The following is a 25,295-nucleotide window of genomic DNA, read 5'->3' as shown; positions in this document are numbered from 1 at the left end:
TGTGTTTGTGTGTATATGTGTGTTTGGGTGTGTAAGAGAGTATATGTGTGTTTGCGTGTGTGAGTGTAAGAGTGTATATGTGTGTTTGCGTGTGTGTGTAAGAGTGTGTATGTGTTTGTGTGTGAATGTGTAAGTGTATATGTGTGTTTGCATGTGCGAGTGTGTAAGAGTGTGTATTTGCGTGTGTGAATGTGTAAGTGTATATGTATATGTGTGTTTGCATGTGTGTGTGTGAGAGTGTTTGTGTGTGGGTGTAAGTGTATATGTGTGTTCGCGTGTGTAAGAGTGTATATGTGTGTTTGTGTGTGAGTGTGTCTGCATTATTTTCTCATTTTTCTTTTCTGCTTTAACTTTTGGTGCCTGATTTGCTTGGGTGGTTAGCGATTGTATCAGTGAGCTCATATTCCTTGAAACTTTATCTGTGGGAAATTTATGTGGCCTGAGTTGAAGTTGAGTTTCTTCAGAGAAGATTTAGGTTTACTTTTGCTATTTGCTTTTGAATCATATCAACTCAGGATTAAAGATTTGTTGTAACTTAAATTCTGAAGGAGAGTTTTTTTCAGGCTATATGGACAGCACGGATTCGGGCCACATAGGGTCATAGGGACAGACTTGCAGTTCCAAAACTGCATTATTTTTCTTTCTCTTCCACCTCTTTATCAAGAGAAAAAAGTTTATTTTCTGTAATATTTTCTATAGTGGGTTTACTCCCCACTCTTCATCCCCTTAGAGTGAATGAACCATGTTGCACTAGTCCAAGAGTTACCACTCATGGTGAATTTTACGGCGTTCTGCAGAAGAATTCAGGGCGCCCCCTAGAGTTGTCCAATGTCATGGTTCTGGTTGAAATTGCACTCTTGCGGGGTTCTAGCTCTTTACGCAGGGATATCCCTTGCCCTTCTTCTGGTTCAAGCATATCTCTGGCACTCCACACAGCTCTTAATATGGAAACTCAAAGTCACCGGGGTTGACCAATACCCTCCAAGGCAAAGCTGGCTTTAGTACCAGCTTCCATCTCAGGATACCTGTTTTTACTGTATTATTATTTTGTTTTATTTTATTTTGTTTAGTTTCTTGGCCGCCACAGATTTCTTACTTTCTTGTCAGCTCTGCAAGTAATTAAGAGAAAAAGTTGTGTTATACAGTGTTTTAATTATTTTAATTAAGATAGTCATTCAGTTTAGAGTATCTGTTTTTCCAAAATTTGAATCCCACAGGTACTGTTACTATTTGAATATGTGTAGAGAACCATTTATGACCATGGCATTTAATGCAATTAAAACATTAGTAGACATAAAAAACTAGTGTTTTATTTAATGATATCATCTATCCTTAGGAGGCTCTATTGCTGCCAGGTTATAATATGCAACATTTTATCTAGGAAAAATTACTTGCTTTGTCATAGGTTTTGTTTTAGACCAAAACTAATTATTAACTATATATATATATATATATATATATATATATATATATATATAGTTAATATATATAACATATTAAATATATGATATATAATATAGTTATATATAACTATATAGTTAATATATAAAAGGATTCTGTATATATATATTAACTATATATATATTAACTATATAAATATATATAGTTAATGAAAGACAGAACCCTTTTTAAGTATTTTTCAACCCTCTTTCTTTCATCTGTTTGTTCTGCAAGATAGCTTAATACAGCTACAAATATTTTAATAAATATACTATAAGCATTCTGTAAAATCATAGTATGAATTTTATTTAAAGATGAATTTTTTTAATGATGTTCTTAGTGTATAGTTTAACTACACCTTGCTTCATTTAGGATACTTATTACAATCACATCCTAGTGCACTTGGATGAAAAGTTCAGCAGAATAGATTTTTAGGATGGAACTGTTTTATGCATTGATTTTATTTTTCTTTTCTTTTAGTGCCTGGTAGTGCACCAGAGAATATTACTTACAAAAATATTTCCTCTGGAGAGATTGAAATATCATTTCTTCCACCGCATAGTCCCAATGGAATCATACAGAAATATACAATTTATCTCAAGAGAACTAATGGAAATGAGGAAAGAACTATAGATACAACTTCTTTGACTCAGAGCATTAAAGGTAACACACACACACACACACACACGTATAATGTTGTATAGTTACATTTATATTGACAGAGTGGCCACAAAAATATTAGCTTGTTCTATTATAAATGTTAAGTGCGAGTCGTTTTATACAGGCTATGACAATTCTAGCTTTTTGGTTAAATAACGTAAGAGTTTATTTCAGGTCACATGAAAGGATATTCCTTGTCCACATTACCCAATATCATTTTGTCTTCATAAGAGGAGTTACTATTTCAAAGATCTACATTTTCATTTAGTTTTTACTTTGGAAGATTGTGAAGAGATATTTCATAGTCTGCTTCATGCATATTATTAAAGGATATTCTGTAAGTCCCAACTGATCAATTTTGTTTCCATTTAGGATTGAAGAAATATACCCCATATATGGTTGAGGTGTCTGCTAGTACGCTCAGAGGTGAAGGAGTTCGCAGTGCACCCATACGTGTACTGACAGAAGAAGATGGTAAGCATGGTAGTGGGTAGTGATATATTTTGAATTCATGACATTTCAAAAAACATGTCTGTAGATGAAGATACAATGTAAAAAATCCCCTATCCTTGGGTATCAGTTGTGTGCCACACCAGCATTACACAGATTTCATTGTCATGGTATCAAAGTAGCTAGCATAGTCAGATTTATGTTCTGACTATATATAATGCTTTTTACATTTATGTAAAATGCTTTTTAAAATTATTCTGGAGTCATCTGTGCTCTGTAAAAAATCAGGAATATATTTTTAAGAATTTTTAAGGCTAACATTTTGGTTTGAATGGTTTGAACATCAACTAACTGTCTTAGTTATAATGGTGTTTTTCAACTTTTACATCCATAAGAAGAGACATTTATTTGCCTAAGTTTTGTAGTAGATTCTGTTATGTCAAGCTGCAACAGTTTTTTATCACATTAGAATAAGTTTGACAATGAGTTCAGACTATTTTCCAGGTTTGCTATATAATTTACAAGATGGCATTCCTGACTGTTAATAGTCTTCCTGTTGAATATTGAAACATACCTTTTCTTAACCTAAATAAAATCTTTGCTACTGAGACCACTTTATACCACTACCTCACCAAGTTAGAGGCATATATTATGCTAAGAAAATTACTTTTTAGGAATATGCTTGGGCTTGGATTTGCATTTTATGTTTAATACACTGTGTGTTTTGAGACTGTTAATTTTTTCTGTAAAAGGATGTCCTGTTGCCGTGAGAGATGGGCCAGTATGTATCATGAGTATTTGTAGGGTATCTTTTTTCCTCCCCTCTTCCAAGTTTCCCAGTCTTTCCAGCTAGGTTGTGCCCTGTGGCTATTCAGATTTTAGTCATTCACCAGGACAAAGTGGGCATTGTACACTTCTAGAAGGAAGGCTTTTCTCTACATTACTCTTACCTTATTCACCATAACTAAGTATTTGGAGTCCTCTTCTCCCATTTCAGATCCTCCATGGCTTCCCCTCCACCAAATTACTTCACTAAAGCATGGTGGTAGGTGCTCTGGGTTTTCCCAGTTTCTAAGTTTTCTTAGAGGTTAGTTTTCCATGGTCATTGCCTCTACATACTATCCTTGTTTCTCCATCAAAATTTACCTGTCCAAAATGTATTTTTAAAAATTAAAAAAAAAAATTAATTGCAATTTACATTCAATATTATTTTGTATTAATTTCAGGTGAACAACATAATGGTTAGACAATCATATATTTCACAAAGTGTTCTCAGTGTTTCCAGTACCCACCTGGCACCATACATAGTTATTATAATATTATTGACTATATTTCCTATGCTGTACTTTACATCCCCGTGACTATTTTGTAACTACCAATCTGTACTTTTCAATGCCTTAACCTTTTCATCCAGTCTTCCACTGCTCCCCCTCTCTTCTGGCAAACATCAGTTTGTTCTCTGTGTCTGTGAGTGTGTTTCTGTTTTGTTTGTTAATTTATATTGTTCTCTAGATTCCACATATAAGTGAAATCATATGGTATTTATCTTTCTCTGACAGACATTTCACTTAGCAAAATAGCCTCTAGGTCCATGCTGTCACAAATGGTAAGATTTCATTCCTTTTATGGCTAATATTCCACTCGTCCATTGATGGACACTTGGGTTGCTTCCACAGCTTGGCTATTGGAAAAAATGCTGCAATGAGCATAGGGGTACATATATTCTTTTGAATTGGTGTTTTGAGTTTCTTCAGATAAATACCCTCAAGTGGAATTGCTGGGTTATAAGGCAGTTTCATGTTTCATTTTTTGAGGAACCTCCATCCTGCTCTCCACAGTGGCTGCACCAATCTGCATTCCCACCAATAGCACACAAAGGTTCTCTTTTCTTCACATTCTCACCAACACTTGTTGTTTGTTGAATTATAGATAGTAGTCAATCTGACACAACAACCCCAAATGTATGGGACACAGGGAAAGCAGTCCTAACAGGGAAATTCATAGCATTATAGGCCTACCTCAAGAAACAAGAAGAATCTTCAATAAACAATCTAACCTTATACTTAAAGGAACTAGAAAAAGAAGAACAAATGAAGCCCAAAGTGAGTAGAAGAAAAGGAATAATAAGTATCAGAATGGAAATAAATGAAATAGAGTCTAAAAAAAGAAAATACAAAAAAGCCCTGGCCAATTTGGCTCAGTGGTTAGAGTGTCGGCCCACAGACTGAGGGGTCCCATGTTCAATTCAGGCCAAGGGCACATACCTTAGTTGCAGGTTTGATCCCTGGACTGGACAGAGTACGTGCAGTAGGCAACCAATTGATGTGTCTCACATCGATGCCTCTCTCTCTCTCTCCTCTCCTCCCTCCCTCCCTTCTACTCTCTCTGAAAAGCAAAGGAAAAAAAAATCCTCGGGTGAGAATTAAAAAAAATTAAAAAAAAAATACAGAAAAATCAGTGAAACCAACAGCTGGGTTTTTGAAAAGATAAACAAGATTGATAAACCTTTAACCAGACTCATCAGGGAAAATAGAGGATCCAAATACATAAAATCAGAAATGAAAGCGGAGAAGTAACAGACACCACAGAAACATAAAGGATTATAAGAAAATATTATGAACAACTATATGCCAACAGATTGGAAAATCTGGAAGAAATGGATACATTCCTAGAAAGATACAAACTTCCAAAAGTTTCTTTCGAGAAGTAACAGAAAATCTGAACAGGCCAATTACAACTAGCAAAATTGAAGCAGTAATCAGAAGACTCCCAACAAACAAAAATCCTGGATCGGATGTCTTCACAGGTGAATTTTACCAAATACTCAAAGAAGAACTAACAACTATCCTTCTCAAACTATTTCAAAAAATTCAAGAGGAGAGAAGACTTTCAAGCTCACTTTACAAAGCCAGCATTATTCTAATTCCAAAACCAGATAAAGACACTGCGAAGAAAAAAAAAAAATACAGGCCAACATCCCCAATGAACATAGATGCAATAATCCTTAACAAAATATTAGCAAAGCGAATCAGAACTATATTTAAAAGATCATTTACCACGATCAAGTGGGATTTATTCCTGGAATGCAAGGTTGGTGCAACATCTGCAAATCCATTAAAGTGATATACCACATAAACAAAATGAAAGATAAAATCAAATGATCATATCAATAGATGCAGAAAAGCACTGGACAAAATCCAGCACCCATTTATGAGGAAAACTCTCAGCAAAGTCGGAATAGAGGGAACATACCTCAACATAATAGAGGCCATAATGACAAACCCATAGCTAAATGGGCAAAAATTAAGTCTTTTCCTTAAGATCAGGAATAAGTCACGGTTGTCCACTTTCACCACTTATTCAACATAGTACTGGAAGTCCTAGCCACAGCAATCAGACAAGAAAAAAAAAAGACATTCAAATTGGAAAAGAGGAAGTAAACAGTCATTATTTGCCCACTTCTTTATTTTTATCTAAATAACTTTTTCTGAGAATTTGAGATCTTATGTGAAGGAACTAGGCCTGTAATGAGCATATATTTCAAACAGGCAGAGCTTTTTACCTCTCAAGTCAGTAGTTTAAATTATACTATGTATCTGGATACCTGGGTTGTTAAAAAAATACTAAGTCAAGGTAAACTTTCATGCAAATCCTTGGCTTAGTTCTTGCTATAATCACTAAGGTTCAGAGTGAAGAACAAGATCCATTAATCAATAAATTGCAAGGAAATTAAGAATGGATAAAGTCCTGAGGAATTTTATTTATTGGATATTAGGAGCTCCTTGCCCTTACGGAGCTTTCAGTTTAGGAGGAGAGATAGAAACTTAACAACTATATAAACAAATGATTTTTGTAATTCTAGTTATTGGTATAAATGTTCCCCAAAATTATTCACCAGGACAAAAGTGGTACTAGCTATTCTGAGGCACCTACGAAAGTACAGCTGAGAAAGTTATGTCTAAGCTGTGACTTGAAGGAAGATGGGTAAAGAGGGAAGGTGAAAGGTAGGTAAGGTCATGCCAGGCAGAGACAGTAGGAGCCTTAGGAAGACCCTTCTCATGTATTCTCATATGCCTTGTCATGATGAATTGAATAGAACACAAAAGATATTGCATTTATTTTTCTAATTTTTAAATTTTATATAAATACCAAAATGATTCAGTGTGTTCCCATAAATGTGCAGTGCTTTGTTTAGATAAGCATATTACTTACATTTATTAAGAAATGCAGTTTTATGTAAAAAAAGAAAATACCCAAGGATATAGTAAGATTAAATATAAAACACCAAGAATTATCTCATATTCCACATAAATATGTTGAAACATGTTATAGAATAGAAATGCTTATTTACAACATGTTTTAAATCAGTGTTATTTTTTTATTGAAATCTATTTTCCCCCAACAATAAACAAAAGTTAAGATTTGCAAAGCTATTAGGGAAAATATCATAGGCTATTGTTTTGATAAATGAGAGTTCTCAGTTAAAAGTAATGCATGTCTTGGGAAACAGACATCTCCAAATGATGTATGGATTCTTGTGGTAATCAGTATTTGATAGCGTTTTTATTGTACTGCCAGTGGGAATACCAAATGGAAATATAAATACAGCTGTCATCATTATTCCTTAGAACTCATCTCATAAACCTTTTCTCTCTGCTCAATAAATTTTCCTTTTGAAAAATTGTTGTTACCAAAATAATGAAAACACACACAGAGACACATGTGCACACACAACTATAACTGCTTTTATTCAGAAAAGAAAAATTAAAATAATTCAGGTAGCATTTTATCCAAATTATTGCAAAAAGTGAAGTGCCCATGTCCAGATTAATAAATTAACATTGTTCGAAGATCTCAGAAATTCTCAGAATTTCTGTTAGCTTTTGATTTGTTTGTTTCCATGTAAAATTGTATCAGTGATTAGCTTTAGTAATTTATACCATTTTAGATGCAAAAAGTTGTATATTAATATTCTAAGGTACTACTCTACTGTTATACAGCAGCTGAGAAATGCCATTCTACATGTTTTATCAAAATGGAAATCTAAACTTGGCTCACTAGTTTACAGCAATTCTTTTTGGTACTTATTCAATTAGAAAGGCTAACGTATTTGAGTACTTACACTATCACAGTAGAATGAGATGTAGACCCTAAACTGTATTTTTCTGTTTATGTGCTGCATTGGTGTTTCCTTTGTAAACCATTCAATTTCCAAGACAAAAATGTACAGATTTTGATATTATTTTACATTTTATTGAGACATTGAGGACTGTAGTTTTTATTTGTGAGGTCAGTTATTTTAACTGCTCTCCCAACGTCATGCTTATCATTTTTCACTTCTTAAATGTGTGATTTCCCCCCCATCTATTTTTATTTTGGGGGGAGCTTATTTTTTACTGTATATTATATTTATTCACCCCATGGTTTTATTTTTATTAGAGAATGGTAATTTACCAAGATGTACTTGAGCAGTAGGTGAATCACTGTGACATACCCCTGGTTCTTTTTTCTCATGAAATGTTTTTTTCCATTGAATCACAGAAACAGATGTTCTAACACCACCATGCAAAATCTTCCTTTATTATCTCATTTTGAAAGTCAACATCAGTCTCCCATGCCCATGGAGAAAAGCACTGTACTTGATTCATTTACCAGAACATCTATAATAAAAATTTTGTGCACCTTCATTTTAACCTTTTTAAATATACGTTTAATAAAATGCATTATCCTTCACTCTAACTTTTCAGCTCCTGATTCTCCCCCCCATGACTTCTCTGTAAAACAGTTGTCTGGTGTCACGGTGAAGTTGTCATGGCAACCACCCCTGGAGCCAAATGGAATTATCCTCTATTACACAGTTTATGTCTGGTAAGAATTTTTTTTTTTCTTTTTTGGAAATAGTTCTGAGAACAAGTATTAATCTGTAACATAATAGGAATGTAGTTTTGTTTTGTTTTTTTAAAATTTCAGAATATGATACTACATTAGGAACCTAATTATTAATAGGCTAGTTGATATGCTTTTATTAAGAAACCAGATTTTTCCCATATCATGTAGAGATCCAAGCATAGTCAAATAATATAATTTTTTTAACTAAAACAAAACCAATTAAGTGTTATGTATAATTATACTAAAATTCTGCTCTGTAACGTTATTGACTGATCAACTTAAGTGAAGACAGTGTATACTTTTAAACTCTCCTAGAGTTTTACACAAATATTCTCTATATTGCTGTTTAAGTTTCCTTGAACATAATCAATTTAACTAAAACTTAACTGAAAGATATTTCTTCACAAATCTGTTATTAAAGGTCAGTTTTCTATTGCAATGTAAGCAGTGGGTTTATTTTTGTCTAATCACCTTTTCCTGATTACCTATTCATGCATCAATTGTGAAAGAGATAAAATCCTATAGTGTGTCTCATGTCCATTAACAACAATATGATATTGCTTCATGAAAACTCAAGAGATAAAAATCCTAATTTTCATCTAATGTTAACACTCTTGAAAGGATTCACCAGTTATGGAACATATTTCCTAGTGCATTTTAAATATCTCAACCAGAAAATACATTTTATACAGTATTTTATGGAGCACAGGCATTTCTTGCTTTTAGATTCCTGACTTGGAGGATCCAGCATTGAGAGACTACAATATTTTGGGAAAATGTACTCTTCTTTCTCCTAAATTAAGAGTTTTCTTTTCCTGGTCTCTCTTTAAACTCTACATACTGCTCTGTAGGACTCCATCTCCCATGCCCTTCATGGCCTGATTCCTAGGCATTTTGCCGAGTCCTGGTGAAACTGGGAGTGACAGGAGAGATGTTAGTGGGAAGGGAAGCAGTGGGCAGAAGCAGCCATTTCCCGTGGTTTCCCTGTGCACTCAGTTTTTCATCCACTCATCTAACAATGCTGAAGGAGTGAGTGCCTGTGTACCTGAAGAAGACACACGTAAGACCCCTGCCCTCAAGGAGTTTATATTCTAAAGGGATAACTGGATTATAGGCCCAGAAACAGACAAATAAGGGAAGGTGGGCGACTGTACTTTTGATGGGGTGCTTGGTAAAATCCTCTTTAAAGAAGTGGCACTGAGCTGTGATCTGAGGAGGACGAGGGAAGCTTCCTGTCGTGTGAAGATCAGCAGGGTGGAGTTTTCCAGGAAGAAGGAACGTCGATGGCCTGGGCTCTGTGGGGAAACAGAACTTGTCATTTTGAAGAAAAGAAAGGAGGTCAGTGTTGCTGGAGTAACAGACAGACGAGAGGAGGCCTGGGGGGCAGACAAAGGTTGGAAGCCAAGCCACAGTAAGGATTTGGTTTTCATTGTAACAATAATGGAAGTTATTGGAGAATTTCAAGCACCTTGGTTACTTTACAGGGAATGTGTTGTAGGGAGCCAGAAGTGTAGCGGGGAACCTAGTAGGGGTACTAGTTTAGTAGTCTTTGCAATAGGTGATACTGGCTATGGCAAGGACAAATGGGCCACTTGGAGCAACTGTTATGAAGAGTTGACAGGACTTGGTGATAGATTCATTGCAGGGATTAAAAAAAAGAGAGATGAACCAATGATAACTTCTAGATTTTTTAAAATCAGCTGTGATTACTCCAAGATTTTGACACCATTTTATGGAGTTAGAAAAAAACTGAAAGTGAACTACAAGTTATTGAAAGTGAGAATCAAGATTTTTCTGGCTGGGGTTCCAGCCCCACGTTGTGAGAACAACCTTGTTTCCCTGTGCAGTGATCATGCATGTCTCACTAAAGCCTCGCGGAGTTTTTAGCATCATGTGTGCAGCGCACATGGAGAGGAACACACAAGGTTAGATAGCATTCTGAGGGGTGCGGTCTCCCTGGGTCTTTTCTCTCTGGGTATGAACTGTGATAGCCCATAGGACCCACCCATAGGAACTTAGCTATAATTATAAGTTATCTATTTTTAATTCTGAATTTTATTTTTTTTAAAAGTAGAATGTGTTGAAAATAAGCAACAGCATTTACATATGTTGTACTACCTTTCCAGAATATAGCAAGACTATAGAATTTTGCATCGTTTACATGAATTCAGATGTGATATAAAACATGATCTTCGATGCCCTGTAACTGGTCTTTGTGCCGTTTGCAGTGTTGGTGTGGGCAGTGAGGGCCCTGACTCAGGGTCACTCATTTTTTCTCTCAGTCCCTCTGCGTTTGGTTCAATTTCATTTGGGTAAATATTCCATCAATTTTAAGGTCACCTCCCAACAGTGCCTTTTCTCTCCTTTTTCTAAAAGTACCCCTTTTCTGTCTCCCTTCCTAAGATGGATTCTAGGTACAGGTGAAGCCCAGGGAAGCTGGGGTGAGGGAGTTTCATGTCTGTGATACTGTGGCTCCTCTCGCCTGGCTTTTGGGGAATCATTCTGGCACTGGTCTGCAGTCATAGCTTCTAGTTTCAAGGTTCCTATTTTCTGTTTTATCCTTGATCCAACTCCAGGCCTATTCTAGTGCCCCGGATCTCTTAGCAAGTCTGTCTGAACTCTCAGATGCCCTTGGTTGTTTTCCCTTCACACAGCTGCAGCGTCAGGATGGGAGGAAACTCCCCCACCCTTCCCCAGCTCTTCATGGTCCACTAGAGGAGCCCTTAGGTCGTGCTGGACATGATACTGTATAGAAGCAAAGCTTTTCTGAGAGGCTTGTCATTTCTCTCCATCCTGAGAAGGAGCAAGGCCTTTACGGTGGGATTTCTTTCACAACCTATTGAGGTGTCTTCACTGCTCTGCCATCACCCTGAGATCCCAGGACACTCTAGTTCCGCTGCTTGGCCTTTTCTTCCTCTCGCTCTTTCTTAGTAGAGCAAAGCTTTTTTTTTTTCTTTTTTTTTTTACATTCTTGATTGATAAAAACTTTCTTTTCTCATACACTTCTTCCTCCCTACATCATCACTATTTATCTAATGCTATGATCTTAAATAATCCAGGATTGACTCTTGATGTATGCAGAGAATGTAGAAAACACTTTTTCCTCTACAAAACTTGGTTTCATTTGAAAACACACATAGGGGACGGGGCGGGGGATTGATTGGTGGAGGGGGGAGAAAGACCCTTTGTGCTTCAAGATTTACTTTGTTCATTGCTGTATCTAGAACAGAAAACCACCTGGCTGATAATTGAGATAGTATTTTGACGGGATGAATGAATTAAGAGTATATTTTAAGAGTTAGAAATTGATGTTGACTTGTTGACTTTCTGCCGTAAGAGTAGTGATGCTCTCTCAGGCAAGGGATGCCTCAGGTTGGATAGGGTAAGATCACATAAAGAAAGAGCAAAAATGGAAAAACATTTTTGCATCTTCAAGAATATTATCTATAACAGACTGAAATATATATTAATGATAATGAAGTATATAGAGGCATTTTTAAATGTCTAGCATCTTGTCACTGAGATACTTACTGGAAACTTTAGCTTATGGAGTTAAAGGAATAGTTATAATTCTGAGTTCTTTCACAATCTCTAATGCTTTTTGAGGATTTTTGCCATGTTTTATTGGAAAAAATAAGAGGCAGGTACCATAATATAATGCACATGGGTCTTGAGTGAAAGAGACATGGGTTTGAATCCTGACTCTGACACTTAATTATCTGTACAGTTCTTTTAACATACTGTATAAATGGTAGCTATTATTATTATCAGGGTTCCAATTTCAGCGGTTTATATTTCTCTCACAATTTTGCTTCCATTGTTTCAGTTGTTCCAATAGTTACCTTTTGTTTTTAAACATCTTGGCTAGTTACTCTTTTCAGTATGTCAGCAAAATGCAGGCTTCTTGTTACATTTGTTACACTGGATGATTCTCTCTTTGTCATGCATATTTCTTTACAACCTACTCATGAGGGGTAATGCACAATCATTTGCTATCCACTGCAGTGTGAGTCACATATGGGCTGTGGACCGTGTGCTCAGAAATCTCCTTTAACCCGCTGCATTTTAAATTAATTTTTCCTTCTATAGTTTGCTCTGTGAAATAACTTTTAGCATCTAGCAAGATGTTTAAGTAGTGTTTTTCTCAGTTGTATGGATAAATTATACTATCATTAAATGCATCCATTTCTACTAGAGCACTGAAAGCTTTTCCTTCTAATACACTGTGGGTTAAGTAGACTAATATAAAGCTTATTTATTTACTCTAGAGTTGAATTCAATGTGGGTTTTCTTAGCAATTTTACTTCTATATTGTCAGTAAAATTTAACAGTAGTTTTCTCCTTTGTTCATAAAACTTGAGTGAATGCTCTATAAGGTTTAGCTAAAAGACTGTAGAATGAAAGTGATGCTGAAAATTCTAGCTTATGTACAGATCTTGGCTTTGAAATGTTTCTCACTTTTCTTAGCAGTAATTATGAAAAGTGATTCTGAATCAGTCAGTTTGACAGATGTTTATTATACTCCATCAGATGATATAAAATATATAGAACCTTAAATGATGTAGACTTATTGGAGATAAAATATGCCATGTAAAATAATTTAAAGATACTTGTTAAGCAATATGTTAGGCAGTCAAAACAATTCTGATGCAAACTTTTAATCAAATGTCACCAGTCTAATAATTTCCCCTGTAACATAAAAGCTTACCTTTGAAAATGGCCTTCCATATGCTAAAAAAGTATGTTTAGCCCTGTTTCTTCCAATTTTCTAAAAGATTTTCATCCTTTTAAAACTACCTAGTGTTTCGAGCATATGATATAGAACAATAATCAGAATAGGAAGAGGGTCATTTCACATTTCATGAATTTACTCCCATTTTAGGATGAAGGTGGTAAAGATAGATTCTTAAGTCAGGAGAACATCTCAATGGAAACAGTGTATGAAGTCTCAGAAGCAGCACAAATGAGCCATGTCAAGAAGTTGATAAATAGCATTATAGAAATGACATATTGGAGCCAAATTGAGATGATCAGTGATACATTGGTAGAGGGACTGGCTAAGTATAAGGGTGCTCTTGATTTTTTAAATTGAGGTTTCTAGTGAGATGTTAAAAACTCTGTCTTTGCTCTTTCTTGCTAGTCTTTTTTTTTTAAGGATTTGCAGGTTCTATTTCAAGTTTCCACTTCTAGTTATAAACCCTAGTAAAACACTCTTGAGCAGAAAGATACATATGCATGAATGTTCATTCCAGTATCCATCACAGCCACAACAAGATCTGAATTACCAACCACAGTAAGCTGATTAATAAAAAATGAGGAATATTCATTCAGTGGGCTACTACAGAGCACTTAAGGTGGATAAGCTTGAGTTTCAGGTATCAAACTTGATAAATATCAAGATATAATGATAAACAAAAAAGACAAGTTGCAAAATAGGTGAGCAAAACACATTTACATAAATTTAAAAATATGTAAAATTAGGCTATATCTTTTTGTAATTTTTTAAAATTCTTGCTAGTCATTTTTAATGAATGACTTGGATGAAGCTTGAGTGTCAGAGTGCACAAACAGGCTACATGGTGACCACCCATGCTTTGCTAGACCTGCAAACTGTTAATAAATTCTGAATAGAAATCCAGCAGCATTTAAAAATGAGTAGATACCTGGTAAAACTTCAGGTTCCTTGAGAATAGAGAATACTTTTGCCATGTTCACCGTGATAAAATCACCTGGAGTTAAATGGAAGCTGTCATAAATGGAGCATTTGCCCTGTGGTTTACCACACTTCCCACCACAACTTGTTTCAAGGCCAATCTATTTAGTCATTTATTTTGCCTGTCTGGATCTCAAATGTTTAAACTCTAAATGTAGGGGATCTCTTTGCTTCATCTCTTTGTGAAATGCACAGAGCCGTGAGAGAGTGTGATTTCCTTGCATTACCGCAAAATGTCTTGGAGAGCTGAAGAGAAGAGCTCAGGAGGAATAGTAGAGTAGTTACCATTTTGGGACAAATGTTGTGTTTGGTTTCTTCCATATATTTTCTTATTTATTTTTTGCAACAGTACCATAAAGAACATAACAGTATCCTCATTTAATAATTGTGGAAACTAAGTCTTGATGAGATTAAGGAATAACTTACATTTGCAGAGCTGGACGATGACAGCATCAGAATTCAAACCCAGATCTGTCTTACTCCCAAACCATGCTTTTCTCACATCACTAGGAATAAGTTTATAATTGTCTTTGTTATAAAAACTCAGCAGTATACTTATAGAAATCGGAAATCTTAGTTTGGTAAAAGCATTTGTGATAAACACAGAGTAAAGATAAATTGAATTTATTGCATCAACTCATAGGGGATATTTCTACTAAAAACTTCACTGGCTTGATATTGGTCTGCATTAGTTGCTAAACTGTACTTGGTATGAGAGAAAAATTACATGGTTTCATGTGTAAACCAGTTGGATTACTGGTCCCCACATTTAAATATTATATGGACAAAGTAGAGCTTATTTGGGGATGAGTGATAAGGATGGTGGAAATATTCAGAATAATGCATATGAGAAATGGTGAAAAGAGTAAGAATAGTTATTAGTTAAGATAACTTAGTTTCCAGTGACTGGACCCAACTTAAATTGACTTAAGCAGAAAGTGGGAATTTATTGACACATGTAACTGAAAAATCCAGGTGTGTACTCATCAGGCATAAGAGCTCAAATAATTTAATTAGATGTGGTTGACAGCAAGAAACTTGGCAAGGACAACAGCAAGGTGGCTGTGTGTGTTGAGTATGATGGCACAGGAGGAAATTGGAAGAGGTGAAGTTGAAGAGGTGGGTGGGCCAGACACTGCACCATGAGAGAGAAAGGTGGAGAGAAAGAGAGACGGAGACAGGGAGGGACAAAGAGAGAATTAATCTTAGTATTCCGTGGGATATTAAAATTTAATTTAACCATACACCCAAAGTTCACACCCCTGGATAAAACATTCCAAAAACTTTCCATTACCCCTGGAATAAAATCCAGGTTTCTTGTTTTGACCTGAGGAATTTTGTCCACTCTCAGGGGAGGAACCCAGCTCAAGCACAATCCTGTTCCCTGTCTTCTGGACCCAACTCCTTATGTCTTCTCCAAGACCCTGGTTCTTAAGTGCTTTCAACGTCATTCTCTTTGGTGGATTTTTCCTCTAATCTTTTAAGTAGGTCTTTTTCTGCTAAAGGCAAACAAACAAAGTTAAACCAAATCAGCTAGCTAACCAAATGACAATAAGAGCAATAGCAACAATCAAATAAATACCCTATATTGACTCAGGCTTTCTCTGAGACTCTGGAAAATCTTTATAATCATGGAATATGCAACTAATTGTGCCTTACTAGTTTGGGGCTGTTTAATACTTAATTACTAAACTATTGATACTACATGCTGTGCAGAGAAATTTTTCCAAAATGTAACATATATGAGCAGTTTCCTTGTGGTGGGAAAATATGAGGGAGGAAATGATTTGATGAAAAGTTAAGTAAATGGATGTTGAAATTCTTTGTTTTGGGGGAGTGGAATTTAGTGATTGAAAGGATTTATCTAGAATATTTAGATAGCAGATTAAAGGTTTGAAAATGAATTCATAGAAATAAACAGAGATGAATGCATCATCAGGTCAGATTGCCCACAGGAAACAAAAGATAAAATGATGTAGGTTAGAATGAAGGCCTTGACCTTTCGAAGGGTCTCAAACCTTATGTAGAAAACCATTCTGGTTCACAAGTAGGGAAAAGGGAAAATTTACATCTTCCCATGGGGTTTTGGTGTTCATGATTCCTTCATAGGCAGTTGCTATCTGGCATGGTCTTGATGTGATAAAAGTTGAGAAAAGGAATTGGTAAAGCAGAGCAAAAAAACAGCTCTTATGCTTTAGAATTTCCCTTATGCCCTAAACATTTTCCGAATACTTTCAGTCATTTGAATAGCTTTGATTTCTCAAAGTTCAAACAGCATTAAAAATGTTGTAATAAGTTCCTAGAACTAAATCATTAAAATGATTGCATTGAAGACTTTCCTCGAGTTTTTTCTCAGTTTGAAAATTCGCACGAATCAGGAGGTTTGGCTGATGTCGAAAGTTACCTGTTTTAGCGGTTAAGTATTGTGTGACATTTCTATTCCTTCTATTTCTACACAGTTTGTGACTTTGGGCATGTGAGAGTTAGACCTGCTTTGTCAGGTAGGCCTCCCCTCTTCCGCTTCCCTCCTCACTCAGCCTCTATTCTGCTCCCCAATCTTACAGGCCAGCTCTCTAGGAAACAACTTCCTGCCTCCTTGGGGCCTGTTGCTTTATTTCCCTTTTCTACTCATTGCTACAACTAATGTTTTTGCTCATTCCTTTCTCTTTTTCTTTTCTTTTAGGCACTGGGGGGAAAACGTATTGTTCTCATCTTTAAGGAGGTCACGGTTGTTAATGAATTGTTTTATAATTATTTACTGCTTTGTCTTTCTGTATCTTGCTTATATTTAGGTCTAACAGACATCCTGACATAAAGTGGATACTCAATAAATTTTGTTGCATTTTGCCGAATATTGATTGCATGCATGTCATCTCTAAATTTAGAGGTGGTGGAGAAGCTATCTATCTTTTTGTTTGGAGCACTATGTAAAAGAACATGTCTCTCTAACTCCAACATATACTATTCTCCATTTAAAAAGCTCAAATAAAATAGAGAAACGAAAATATGTGGGCAAGTTATTTAAAAATGGAACGCTAATAACCAATAAACATATGAGATGACGTATCTCACTCATGGCCAGAGATGTGCTGCAAATTACATATGTTTTGTTGTTGTCAATTAAACTTGCAGAAATTAAGAAGATTAGTACCCAGACTAGTAGTGAGAGTTTGTCAAAATATGTATTTTCACACATTATTGTTGTGATTCTAAATTATAATAAATTATAATTTGGAATAGAAATTATTTTAGAACAGTGATCATTCAAATAAAAATAAATTCAAACCATTTGACTCAGTTATCACACAACTGGGAATTTAGCCTACAGAAGTAAAATTACCATTATGAAAAGATTTTTGTATAAGAATAATTACTGCATCGTTATTAGTAATAACTAAAGGAAAAAAGTGAGACAACCTAAATATTAATTTAAAGAAGAATGGCTGAATACCTATGAGACATTCAAATTAGACAACTACAAAAAGTAATTGTATAGATCATTATTATTCATATGAAAAGAGAAAAATAAGATATAGAACATATACTTTTATAATGAAACACATAATCATCCCATTAGTATTTTTAAACTAATAACAAAACAGATTTTTAAATGAAAGCAGCTAAGACCAAATGGACAACTGATGGTAGCAGTGTCGAAGCTGGATTTCTCTGCAGGGGAGGGAGGGACCCCCCTGAACTGCAGGATTGCTCACTGAGGTAGCAAAGAGCTCAGGCCTCAGCCCAGAGGTTAATGTGTTTCCTCCAATCTGGCAACAGCATAAAAGCAATAAGGCTAGGTCAGATCTTCAGGGACAGCACCACATATCTCTTTTCCATTTCTCTCTGTTCTCATTTGTATGGCAAGCTGGCTCTTACATAAAAGATACAGTCCTCACTTTTCAAATCAGTAGTTGAAATTTCAATTGGAGTTCATTCATGCTCAGGTAATTTTCCACCTTAGTCATTAAAATATTGGTCACAATCCTAAACTTCAAAAGAAAAACAAATAAGCCCCACACAGATAAGACATATTAGTATCTGAAAAATTTTGTTAACACTATTTTTTTCTCTGGAGCTAAATCAGGACAGATGTAGAAACTATATATATGGTGTCCAGGGTGAATTAATGAGTTTGTTATTTAGATAATTTATAAATACTATTTTATTTTTACTGAAAGATTCAGATATGTGAGATGAAATTTATTTTTGATCTGCATTTTCATGGTAATTGCACTATCCATGAAACTCAAGCAGGATTTTCTTATTGTAGGTAGATACTTATCTGTAATGTTTTGCTGTGAAGATCAGGGTAAGAAAGCGACACGAAGCAGCAGATAGCATTGAAAAATATGCTTGATAAGGAATTTTAAAAATAGATATAGCGCAATTAATTAGTTTACTTTAATTTCATAGCTTTAGAGATCTGAATTGTATTAGTTATATTGTAGTGTTCTGATGACAGGAGTGTGGACTTGAGTAAATTTTCTCTGCCAAGGCCTCTTTGTCTGAGACTAATAGACACAGCATTGGGTTTGCAGGGCCCCTCTCCTGCAGGGTCAATAAACTAAAAGAAAGCTCTCCCTCCTGCTTCTGAAAAGGATGTCTGATAAAACTGTTTCAAATTGCCGAGTAGCCTAGCTTATCCTACTTGTCTCTAATAGCATACTCTGAGTCCATATTTTTCTCACTATGGTAAGCTTTTCAACTGTTTTTCAGATAACCATACTTATATTTGAGGTGAATTGATGCTTTTATGATGGTAAAACCATGGCTGAAATCTCTCTGTGGATGCCCTTAATTCACCTAAAATCTATTATTCCTTTTGATTATTCAAGAATTCACATATTTCAATGGTAAAGAAAGGGCATTATATCTTCATAGGGAATATCCATTTACGTCTTGGATACCTTGTGTTTCTAAAGAAAAGACTGAGATTACAAGATATATATGTTATATAATCTGTGATATTGATATTTCCTTATCTAAGTTATTTAATAATTAATTTTACTATTCTTAAAATCTAAATTTCTTTTTAAAATGCAGTTTTCAGCAACTCTATATACATATTCATTCTTTAATTAAGGTTATAACCTATACCCAATTCAAAACTATGGAGCCTGAACTAACATAACAAATAAAATAATTGTAGTGCACTTTTACTTAGCAATCTTTTGTTCTTTAGACATTTTTTCCCCTCCTCCTAGGTTTTGCTACTTACTTGAAGAGTATTTATTTTCTTTTCTGGATTGACATTTCAAATACTTTTAAGATTTTAATTGAGTGAGAGATATGAGCTCTATTTTTCCCCCTATATGTTATGTGTACATTATTTTCAGTCTTGTTTCTAATTAAATAAATACATGATAACCCACAGGCTTGCTATTTAGATACTGTTGTTCAGATATTTACTATTTATTTATTTGGATTTGTCTGAAGTAGATGTTACTTTTTTACAATATATGAAAAACGAGTTTGTTTATAAATATATAGTATAAATAAGATTTTGCCAACACTTAAAAGAATAAATATTTGAACAACTAAAACATTGGTATGGAAAGAAATGCTGTGATTACTTTGAATATATAGTATTCTTAGAGATTCATTAAAATTAGTCCAAGCAAACTCTAATATAAACACGTATTATTAACACTTGGTTGAATTACTGAATATACTTGAAAACAAAAGAAATCTATTTATTGAATTATTCTGAAATTCTCTTTTAGCATTTCAGGATAAGTGGCATCTTTATCTTATTAGCCTGGATTAATAAATTTCTGTGCATACATGTTTATTTTTAATGTACTGCTCAAAATGTATATGTAACATTTAATTTAAAAGTCAATTATACAGATAATCTCTTTTTTTCTCTCTCAGGGATAAGTCATCATTAAAAACTATTAATGTAACTGAAATATCATTAGAGTTTTCAGACTTGGACTATAATGTTGAATATAGTGCATATGTAACAGCTAGCACCAGATTCGGTGATGGGAAAACAAGAAGCAATATCATTAACTTTCGAACACCTGAGGGAGGTGAGTTCTTATCCGTGTAGGCCACATAAAGAATATCTTACCCAGACAAAATAAATGTTGAATATAAAAATATATTATTTTTATCTGTCATCGGTTGGATGCAAAATTGCTTTTTGGTCGCTTTCTAGCTGTGTGATGATCGTACACATAGTTGAGCTCTCTGTGCCTCAATTTCCTATCTGTATTATGGAAACAATATAGTATCTACTTCACAAGGTTCTATGAGGATTAAATGCACTTAAATTTGTAAATGCACTCAGCACGAAGTCAGCTCTCTGCCTTTGTCTTCTATTATTCAATTTTAAAGTTCTAAGTTGGAGTTTCATATTATATATTATATATTGGAAATTCATTTTAATGTTCAAATCTAGGGCAATAGATATGTTTTAGAGCTAGGACAGTGTTTTACAAGTAAGAAATTCATCTTTCCTCTGCTTGGGTATTGCTATAGTGTTAGAGGGATTGCCCACTGAGCCTTGTGGATTTCATTTCTAATTTGTAATTAGATGTTATTCCAATTTAAGGTGGTTGTTTTTTTTGTAAAACAATTATCATTACTTATAAAAGGCAGGTAAAATTTAGAACATTTCAGATATTATTGGGAGCCACAAGTTCAGTTTTTGGTTCAACTGCTTTTTATTTTTTATAGCACCGAGTGATCCTCCCAAAGATGTTCATTATGCCAATATCAGTTCTTCATCAATAATTCTCTTTTGGACGCCACCTTCAAAACCTAATGGGGTTATACAATATTATTCTGTTTATTACAGAAATACTTCAGGTACTTTCGTGCAGGTAAGGCCTGAGTTTTGTCCTACTTCTTTATTTACATTCTTCAGTTTTGTTGCTGATTATATAGACTGGGCATGGTAGAAAAAGTCATTTATCTTACATTGATAATTTTGTATAGTCATTTTGTAAAACTCCCATTGCTATAGAAGAATGTGGTGGGGAAATGTCAGATACATTTTAGTCTATCTATCTCTCAATGCATGTGCGTGTGCGCACACACACATTTCTATATCAGTTTCAAAGGTGTTATCAACAATGAAGCTGCCACCTATTTAAAATTCTGTACATAAATATGGTCCTCAATTCCACTCCTCCAAGAAGTGTTCCCTAAAGAGTTGATAGTTTCATTTGCCCCCAATTATTTCTCAACTAAGTAAAAATGTATTTTGTTTGTATATAATATAAATACTTTTCATGTTTGAATGTGCTGTGTGTTTTTCATTTTTAAAAGAATGTTTTCAATTGTTAGCAAGAGGAGCTATCACTATTATTACTATTATTATTATCAGATATAATACAAACTAGAAATGTAGTTAACGAGGTATGCAAGGTACTAGGATCACACACTGCAGATGGACACTTTCTGAGATATGAATGATAGTAGTTATGAAAATAGCTAAAATGCATTTATTTTAGAGAAATATTTTTATCTTTTCAGCAGAATTTCTTTATTTCTCTAAATATCTCACAGAACCAATATATATTAAAAGAATATAATTGGAATTATTGTGACTGAATCAGGAATGAGGAAAGTTGGACTGTAATAGGGAAAGCACTAATTTAGAAAAAATCCCCCGGTTTACTGCTGCGTACCTTACTGATAGAAACTATTGACTGCATGTTGATGATGACTCTGGCCATTCTTATTTCTTTGTATCTTTTTGAGCAGGAGAATAGAGATAAGTCTTAGTCGTTCCAGGCTGCCTGGTTCTATTTGTGACTGACAACCAAGGTTTAGTGAGTAGAGTGAGTCCTAGTGAGCAGCAGCCTTCTGGGCCTACAGTGAGACTCGCCGCAGTGTATCTGTAGCGTAGTTCACGCTAGTGAACAGGACCAGAGCAGCACTTTGCAGGCTGTCTCAGGACTAGCCCAGGAGTGAGTAAAGGAAGTCCAGAGGTTGGTTTGATTTTTACATGCCGTTCAAGGCCCTGTAAGAATGGAGGCCCCCTAAGAAAGGAGGATATTTTTATTTTTTTATTTTTCCCCTACTCTGTACATCAAGCATTTTTTACTGTACCTTTTTGTTCTGCTCTATTTGGGGAAGAGATACGGGGATGAGTATACAATTTATTATTATTTTCTAACTGCAATGTTGTTTATACATTTAACAGTGCCATTATATCATATAGGTTATTGGAATTGCTTCTTTCACACATTTAACAAAAATTTTGCAAAGTGGTGTCAGTGGTTCTGAATCTTAGCAAAGCTTTTGCTTCTGTGCAGTTTGCTTTATGGCTTATACATGATTCTATTTGGGTTCTCTTTGTCCATGTCTAAATATTCAGGTGTAAACATCTAACTTTGGTTTCAACATGATCTTATGGACCTACTTATTCAAACCTGGGTATATAATGTGATATCATTTGCAATTTATCTATCTTAGAAAATGTAATCTTTTATTAAATAATCTTAAGCATGCTTTTAAGTGTGACAGCTGCAAGAGGACCTAAGCGAACGATTTAAAAGATTTCTCCTGTTGCTTGAAGTTCATCTGTGCTGTAATTTATTCCTAAAGTTAATGTTAAATATAGCGTCGAAATCTTTACTACCTAATTTTTCTATTTTGGATTGGTAGAATAGAAGAAATCCTCAAAATCAAAATTATATAACAAAATAAGTGTATATATATATTTTCTTTCCTATTCTTTTCCTTCTCCTTCCCACTGAAATTTGTAGAATATCTCTCACGGCACAGCACAGCCTGCGTCCCAGTCCTGGTATCTCACACTTGTCATAGGCTCCCTTATGCCATCACAAGCAACTTGAAGAAAAGGTCACATGACAGTTATCTTTCCATGTCCCGAAGTCCCCTGGTACTGCAGTCTACATAGGTTTGATGATCAATAAATATTTTAGTGGAAAGGACATAAATTATTAGAATAGACGTAGATTATTTTCAGTACTTAGTGACGACTCCGGAGCACCTGAGTTGGCAGCGATCTTTCCTTCTTATTCTGGGGAATTTAATCTCTCTGTTCCTCCCTGGTGAACCATTCCGTTCCTCTCTCAATTGTTGCACAGTGTTTTGTATAGTGTACGAAAGCTTCAACATTTTAATTTTTACCCACTCATGTCATGTCTCTTCAGTGTGCCTGACGTAGTCTTATTACATTATAAAGTACAAAAAAAATACTGGTTGATTAATCAAATTTGAAAAGTTCTTACTAACTACTCTCTGACTGCATTTATATACATGGAAGAGTAAACCTTCATTAGATAGATTTGAACTACAAGATGTTTTTTCCAAAAATAAATAGATGAATGAAATAATCTAGATAATTGATCTAATTCTAAATTTGTTATGTCTGTGCATGTCTACACACACTCGGCATGAATGACTTCTGGCTGATTCAACATAATTTGTTACTTAATTGTCATCAAGGTCGTAGGTAATTAGAATAAATTCTGTAACAAAGAAAAATTAAAAGTTACACTAGAAAGCTACATTAATACTTTACATGATACTTGATACAAACCTGTTATTCCATGTATAAAGTAGATGTGTTGGAAGATATTAAAGTTCACAGATCATATTTTGTGTGCTGTTGTTATATTATTTTAACTTGTTTGCTCCTAAATAAATCACCACAAAATTGAAATAGATCTTTTATTAGATTCATTCTCCCCCCACCAAATATTGGCAAAAAAAACCCCTGAAAAACTTGCTGAATTTAATTTGTTGATACATTGTAGAACCATCCTAATTCTAAATTTTAGTCAAATTGATTATTCAGTGTTATTAATGTAAATTAACTAATTACCATTTGTTGGTGTTTATTATGTGCCAGAAATGGTTTTAATTGCTTTATTTGCTTCATATCATCTAATCCCAAAAGCTCTCTGTGAAGTATAAATGATTTCTCCCATTTTATAGTAGAGGAAGGAGAAGCTGTGAGATTAGATAATTTTCCCAGAGCTACGCTGCCAGAATTGAATGCAGGTTTATAGAACTCTAAGTGAGGTCTGTGTGGATTGGAATGATTTAGATTTTTCTGTGTAGATGGACATTATTACAAAATTATTCATGCTAATTGCCAAATGTTTTTTAAAGGTCTGTTTTCCTTTATTTTAAAATTTATTTTGTTTGACTACGTGTTTTGTGTTTAATATTTGCTCAGAGAGAAAATGATTGCATAAACTTCCTAATAATTCAAACAATGCCTTGGGACAAATATAACTAAGCATCAGGCCAGAAAATTATAAAATGTCTCTTATTCTGCATATAAGAGAGTGCATCTAACTGCCTTCCTGTTCTCCCCAAGATTGTAAAGAACAGAGGGATCATTAAAGATGAATAATTATGCCAGTTAGGTTCATAGAAAGAGGTGAACACTTTCGTAATTCCTTCCTCTTTAATAGGAAGGAAAAAATTAAAATTTCATGATACTCTCAAATTTTAAAATACATAGTTAACGTTTTGAAAATTACTAGAATGTTTCATAAGAAAACTCACACTGTCAGCACAGTAGCAGCATTTTCAGTTGGCCATTGGACCTTCTCCATTGCTAGGAGTCTTTTTTCTTTGCTACTCTATATTATCGATTTTGTAATAAAAACTGCTACCATGTAGTCCTCTTTTAGTACAAACATATTTCCAGTTTAATTATTGCAATAAAATGTTCTATGTTGATTTTCCTCAAAGATTAACGTATTAAAATAATGAGGCAATCAATTCATGAATAATTATTTTGAAGTGTTCGTGTATAATAAAACTATATTCTGAACAATTAAAACAATATGTTTATTTTTCAGAATTTTACACTCCATGAAGTAACCAATGACTTTGACAATATGACCGTATCTGCAATAATAGATAAACTGGCAATATTCAGCTACTATACATTTTGGGTAACAGCAAGCACTTCAGTTGGAAATGGGAATAAAAGCAGTGACATAGTTCAAGTACACACAGATCAAGACAGTATGTAAATGAAAAGTATTTATTCATATTTAATAGGATTAATTTAAAACTTTATAGTTATTTCACAACCTTTTTCTATTTGTATGTGTAGTAAAATCTACATTTTGTTTAGGCACATTGAACTAGTCACCATAAAAGTTTGAAAATGCATTTAACATAGCTATAAAACTATTAC

At 34.3% G+C, this 25,295-nt stretch overlaps 1 protein-coding gene across 1 annotated transcript in view; it reads left to right on the top strand.

Moving 5' to 3' along the window:
* Window positions 1–25,295, top strand: part of PTPRQ (protein tyrosine phosphatase receptor type Q) — a 238,901-nt gene that overhangs the window by 87,599 nt on the left and 126,007 nt on the right. The window contains exons 33-38 of the mRNA XM_081127762.1: window positions 1,921–2,103; window positions 2,473–2,574; window positions 8,298–8,418; window positions 20,027–20,187; window positions 20,837–20,982; window positions 24,952–25,120. Coding sequence (XP_080983888.1) covers window positions 1,921–2,103; window positions 2,473–2,574; window positions 8,298–8,418; window positions 20,027–20,187; window positions 20,837–20,982; window positions 24,952–25,120 — 882 coding nt within the window. The remainder of the gene's footprint in view (window positions 1–1,920; window positions 2,104–2,472; window positions 2,575–8,297; window positions 8,419–20,026; window positions 20,188–20,836; window positions 20,983–24,951; window positions 25,121–25,295) is intronic.

This window comes from Miniopterus schreibersii (genome assembly GCF_964146895.1).
Source record: "Miniopterus schreibersii genome assembly, chromosome: 2".
Taxonomy (NCBI): domain Eukaryota; kingdom Metazoa; phylum Chordata; class Mammalia; order Chiroptera; family Miniopteridae; genus Miniopterus; species Miniopterus schreibersii.
Note: the sequence above shows the minus strand (reverse complement) of the source record. Positions and strands in the feature narration are given on the sequence as shown.